Source organism: Medicago sativa, chromosome 5 (genome assembly GCF_051527215.1).
Source record: "Medicago sativa cultivar Bolivia chromosome 5, Bolivia_mono, whole genome shotgun sequence".
Taxonomy (NCBI): Eukaryota; Viridiplantae; Streptophyta; class Magnoliopsida; order Fabales; family Fabaceae; genus Medicago; species Medicago sativa.
The window spans coordinates 36,967,858-36,974,117 of record NC_140753.1 but is presented as its reverse complement, the minus strand read 5'-3'; the positions used below and the strand labels follow the sequence as shown (position 1 = coordinate 36,974,117).

The 6,260-nt window shown below is 31.9% G+C and overlaps 1 protein-coding gene across 1 annotated transcript; it reads right to left on the bottom strand.

The window, feature by feature from the left end:
* Window positions 1-2,963: 2,963 nt before the first annotated feature.
* LOC146922085 (protein SRG1-like) lies at window positions 2,964-5,985 on the bottom strand. The gene is made up of 4 exons (XM_085715204.1): window positions 5,711-5,985; window positions 4,299-4,546; window positions 3,857-4,184; window positions 2,964-3,387 (listed from the first exon to the last, which is right to left on the bottom strand). The coding sequence occupies exons 1-4, from the start codon at window positions 5,933-5,935 to the stop codon at window positions 3,127-3,129; spliced, it is 1,062 nt and encodes a 353-aa protein (XP_085571330.1). The 5' UTR covers window positions 5,936-5,985; the 3' UTR covers window positions 2,964-3,126.
* Window positions 5,986-6,260: the final 275 nt, after the last annotated feature.

Below are 6,260 nucleotides of genomic sequence, written 5' to 3'. Positions count from 1 at the left end.
ATGTGTATATTATTTTACTCGATGCATATTATTTTACTCCATATTATTTTAAATATCGTAGGAGGGATCAAATTACACCGCTTAAAAGTTACACCAATGTTACACCGTTCAATATTATTTTACTCGATGTATATTTTTTAAATTTGACTGTTGGATTGTAAGTTTATATCACATAGATCATCAACGTAAATTTTTATGAAAATCTAAAATCATTTTACATGTTATTGAGATACAACAAGTTTAACGGTGTTATATAAAAGTGCATAAACCGTTAATCTTAGATGAGTTTGGGTGTAGAGTAGGAAACTAGACATGGTTATCGACAAATGGTTGGAATGTCATAAGAATTGAAAACCGTATCAATTGTGGAATAACATAGAAACACACACCATGTTTTCGTATTAATTGATTGAGGAGTTTCCAACATTGGCTTCACCGTTTGGAATCTAGAAAGAGGATTGTGGTTGAGGGTGAAGGGAGGCGGATTGTGATTGAGGGTCTGATTTTTAAATAGTGGGTGGTTGAAGAAGTTTGTAGGGTTCCAAAAGGTGAGTTGATTGCTAACATAGATTTTTCGCGTCGTGGTGACGTTTTAGTTGTGTTAATGAGTGTGTGGGTTGCTTTGGTTTTTTTGGGGTTTTTCCTACTTTTCTATCGTTGTCTCCTAGTGGTGATGTTAGATATGAGTCCATCTTTGTTTTTACTAGCTTTTGCCGATTTTGGGTTTTCAATTGGAGTATGATTTGATTTTGGGTTGTTCTTGTTTTTATGATGTTTTCGACCAGAGGCGGCGGATAGTATGGGCTGAGGTGGGCCACGACCCACCCAAAAAAAAAATCTATAGGGAAAATACAAAAATACCCTCAGCTTATTTTATTTTTTCCAATTGGCCCACCCAGACTTTTCCCCTTACACAAAACTTCTTTCATATTCACTTCTTTCCCCTTCCTCTGCTACGCGACCTACACCCTACAAACCCATAACCTTCATTCCGACGATTGTCCGTTGTCATTCAATTTCGGCCGCGTGACCTCCATCTTCACCGCCGGCGCCGACCACTCCAGCACTCCCTTCTCTCTCTCATTCAAAGAAGATCAAACAAAAACCCTTTTAATTTTTGACTCTCTGTTTTTCCAATTCAAATTGAAAGGTAATTTCTTGGCTATTGTTGATTTTCTTTTTGATTTTAGAATTTAAAGGTGTTTGTTTGTTGTTGAGTTTTTGTTTGCTACTAAGATTGGTTGATGGTAGATTTGTGTACGTGACTGATAAATGATTTACTTTAAAAAATGTTTTACCACTGAATTTCACTGTTAGACCTGAATTGACAACAAAGATACAACAATTTTAGATAAATTATGAAAAAGACCATGCTAATTTTGATGGATTATAAGGTTGTAACTATTATTTTGATTTTTGGTGAATTGATGATATAAATTAGAAAATAGTCATGTAAGACATTTGATAACCATTAACCAATATGGTGAAAAATGAGGTTTGTTTGTTTATTTTGATAATGTGAGAAATGAGGTTCACTAGTTCAGTCCAACATTGTTGATTCCTGGTGCAATTTTTCCTTGAATTTACATATGAGACAAACCATATAATGTAGTAACATGAGGTTTATTTTCTTTTGTTGATCACTAATTTTGTAATTTGTTGTATCTGATAACTCGTCCATGTTTATTGAACTTTTATGTATTCTAAATGATAGCATGACAATTTATATTGAAAGGGAATTTAGTGCAAGTATTAGTTCTGAGTTAGTTATTGATGATTTCAAGTTAGTTAGATCGTGCAACGACTTATTTTAATTTTCTAAGGTATGTAGTTTACTTTTTTGATGAAACTTTGTGCTGAGCGTTTATTACAACAGAAAAGTTTATGTTTATATATTAGAGTAGATTTTGCTGGCCCACCCGTGATATTTTTATCCAGCTCCGCCACTGTTTTCGACTTGAGCCATTTTTTTATCTAGTTATGTTTGCGCTACCACTCCATCTATCGACCGCCTTAAAAATTTGTTTCCTAGATTTTGGTGGGGTCGTTTTTGTTTCGAGAGCTAGTGTCTAGTTCGAAATTGTTTTGGGCTTGTTATGGTGTTTTCATCGGTAGACTAAGAGTTAATGGCAGTCTGAGTGGTTTGTTTCTGGAGTCAGTTTCTTAACTCAAGTTTTTGGGCTTGTTATGGTGTCTTCTCCATCAGAGCGGGGGCACAATGGTGGTAGAATTCGAAGGATTATTGGAATAAGTCATTTTTCGGGTTTTTGATTGTGCTCAGTTGTGGTGATGAGAAGACAAGGTTTTGTTTTCAAGGGCTTTGATCGGTTGGATGGTTTTTTGGAGGGTTTGGTGAGCAGCAGTCGATAGGTGATTGATTTTTGATTTGTGTGGTCATTCCCGAGGAAGTGTGGGCGATTGACTTTGATTTAAATGTTAACATTGGTTTTGGTAGTTAGTTTTCTTATTGGTGTTGGACTTGGTGGTACCTTCCGTTAGATAATTTCGTATTCATGTTTTTATGGTTTTTTTGGGTGTTTCGTCTATAAACATTGTCTTTCCTTTATAGTTTATGTCCGTCAATCCATGTTTGTCTCATGTAGGATTTAGTTATTACTCCCTCCGTTTCAAAATGAGTGTCGTTTTAGGTGTTTACACACATATTAAGAAATGCAATGATTAAAAGAAAGAGAATGGTTATTTTACCAAATTATCCTTATTAACTATTGGTTAGTTTTAAAAGTAATACTTTGGAAGTAGTGTGTTGAGTATTAATTGGAGGGTACAATTGAAAAGAAAAAGTTATTATTGCATTGGAAACTGAAAGTGACATTCATTTTGAAACAATTTTTTTTGGTTAAAGCAACACTCATTTTGAAACGGAAGGAGTAACAAATTTTACCGTTAAAAAAAAAATTAAGAAAATTTGTACCAAAAAAAAAAAAATTAAGAAAATGCTACCATTGTTATCAAGTTACTCTCAATTTACTTCCATTCATCAAACACAATTACTTCAAATTTTAAATTGATGAAAATCAAACAACACTTCACTATAGGACCAAAGCCTATGTCCTCTTATTTCACATATATAGGATATAAAAGCATATTTAAAGTAATGAACCGAAATTATGCATGAATGTCGTTTTTGATCCTCACAACATCCAAGTATGACTTCCCCTTTATCTTGCTTACAAGATATCCATTAACGTATTCTTCAAGAGTAATTGTTTTGAACATTGCAGGAGTCTCCGGAGTAACAAGGCTGGGTGCTGGACCTAGATCTCTGCCCATTTGAATATTGTGAAATCCTGCAACAGAGATCCTTTCCTTCTTTGAGTTGGCTGTTGCCCTATGTTCAATGCTACGGTAAATCCCATTGGTCATTATCTGCCACACCATATTTAAAATATTAACAATAATTTTATTCAGATATTCTAAATCAAACATTGTTTAGAAATCCAGGATAAAGATAGTTTACAAGCATTAATTCAGCCTCTTCAACTAAGTGAAGAGTCTTTTAACTAAGGAAAAAATTGTAAAACTTACACAAGACTAAATGTGAAGAGTCTCACATTAAAAGAAAAATGACATGAGCAAGTTTTTATAAGGTTGAGTTTGGTCTAACCTAAATTCTAAAATGTTTCAAAGCGTATCCGAGATCCATTGATTCAGGAAAGTGTTTACAAGTGGACGCAACTTTGTAAAGTTAAGTTATACCCAACTAAAAAGACTAAATAGGAGAACAACTCATAATAATCATGTTATAAAAGTATTCTCAAAATTTTATTAAACTTTATTGAATGACTATTTAAATCCAAATGATAAAAATATTTAAGAACAACTTTGTGTTAGTTACCTCTAACAAATCTCCAATGTTGACCACAAAAGCATTAGGGAGAGGATTGATAGGAACCCACATTCCATCCTTTTTTATTTGAAGGCCTTGCATTTCATTGACTTGGAGAAGGATGGTAAGGGCACTAGCATCTGAATGAGGATTAAGTCCAATGACTTGATCTGGTTGAGGACAGGGAGGGTAATAATTCATCCTTATTGATTGATCCCCCTCTTCAAAGAAATCTAGCAATTCATTTGGTTGCTGGATCTTTAAAGCTTTTGTCATATGTTCAATGATTTTGAAACATAGTTTTTTCAATTCTAGAGAATAGTTCTCAAAATCATCTCTGCAATGTATGAAAGTAAATTGTTTAAGTTACCTAAAATATCAACTACTATTTAAGCAAGATAAATTGTTGGAATTCTTTGAAACATATAAATATGTAAGTAGGGAAAACCACCTGAATGGTTGTGGGATACAAGGAATTAGATGAGGAAGCCTCATGTGCAATGGAAAAGTTTTAACATAAAACATATCTCCCCATCTTAGCTTTTGTTCCTCCAATGCAACATAAACCTGTCCAAACCCCTGCAGTTCTTCTTCCGTTTGCCAAAACTTCTTCTTCTCTTCCATTGGAAGGTGGAAGAATTGTTGAACACCAATTTTCACACTTTCTACCAGTGATGGGTTGACTCCATGATTGATGAGCTGTGATTGATTTCATAATAATCTTATGTAAATCAAATAAATTTAAATGGTTCCTCAATAAAAATTGTCCAATAATAGTTAGTATATACCACAATATCTTGAAGGTAATGAATGAATCCCACACCTTAGTCATGAATCCCAATAAATCTTACTTGCTTTTGAACTTACTTATGGATGCAATACTGATCCATCATTTATAAAATAGGTGACGTTTAGCAAATATGTTTGTTTCTAAATCAGTGTAATTTTACTTTCTCAATGAAACTAATTAATTAATGTATTCCAATTTGATGAACACTTTGGTACCATAGAGTTTTGTTGATTAAATAAACATTCTCCAATAATATTAAATTCTTTTAAATAAAGTTAAATTTTAACTCAATTTTTCAAACAAATGCTTGTACCAAACAAAATATTATGATACCAAAATATGGGTTAAATAATTTTTAGTCCCTATAAATATATCAAATTTCATTTTTAGTCCTCATAAACAAATTTGTATGTTGAAGCCCCTAAAAAAATTACAACATGAAGTTTTCGGCTATGTTAATTTTGAATTTGTTTAATTATCCTTCAATTTTAATTTTTTTAATAATTTTTTAATACATGTTTAGAACAATATAAAAAACTATATAAAAATGAGTTCAAAATATGATTTATATGTCTAGCTTTTCATTAATTTTATCTTGAGTTTTATTAAATATTTAATTCATTTCAAATTAAAAATTTCTAAGTTTTTGTGAAAGAATTTTTTTTAAGGTTCTAAACATGCATGCAAAAAATCATTAAAAAATAAAATGTTTAAAGATAACTATGCAAATTTAAATTTAAATTTAACAAGAACTAAAACTTTATGTTGAAATTTTTTATTGGGAGGTAAACATGCCGCTTTTTTTTTTTATAAGGGATTAAAGCAAAATTTGATATATTTAAAGTGTCCAAGAACTTATTTCCACAAAAAAAATAAAAAATGAATGCAACAATTTCAAATCATCGTATACCATTATGGATTTATGAAAAATGTTTTTAGCTCATAAATAATAGGAACGACTTCCTAAAATTGTTAAACTTTTTTATTGGTTTTCGTAATCTATTTAAACTAGACTTATTTTGAAAAGGAGAGAGCTACGCAATAATGAAGGCATGCAAATAACTGATCCCAACCTGGAAGAAACCCCATTCCTTACAAGCATTGTCTAGCTTCTCTAGCTCAATTGCATCGTCACATAATAATTTATCGAAGTCGATAATTGGAAGTTGTGGTAAAGATGTTGTGTTAGATACAAGAATAGAGTCTTGATTTGGTTGAAGATATTGTTCTGGAACTTTTGTAATGCCTTGCTCTGCCAACTCTTGGACTGAAGGAGCCAGGATAGAAGTATCACCCATTTTATGAGGCTGATATGCTGCTTGAAATTTAGATATGAATAGAGAAGAGTGAAGAATGAATATGTAGTTAAGGGTTTATAAAGGAAAGGGGAATAATTGTCTTATTAATAAAATAAAAAAATCTAATTACTTATTGGTAAGGAAGTTGCACTCATTGATAAGAGTTTTATCATTTTTTTTTTTGAGGGAAGATAAGAGTTTTATCATGTATTGTAGTCATATCCGATTCGAGGTATTAATTTATCCAATTACATGTAGAGGATGCTCAATTCGCATCAAACTATCCTTCCCATATATGCCCATCTAACATCCAATCATTTAATAC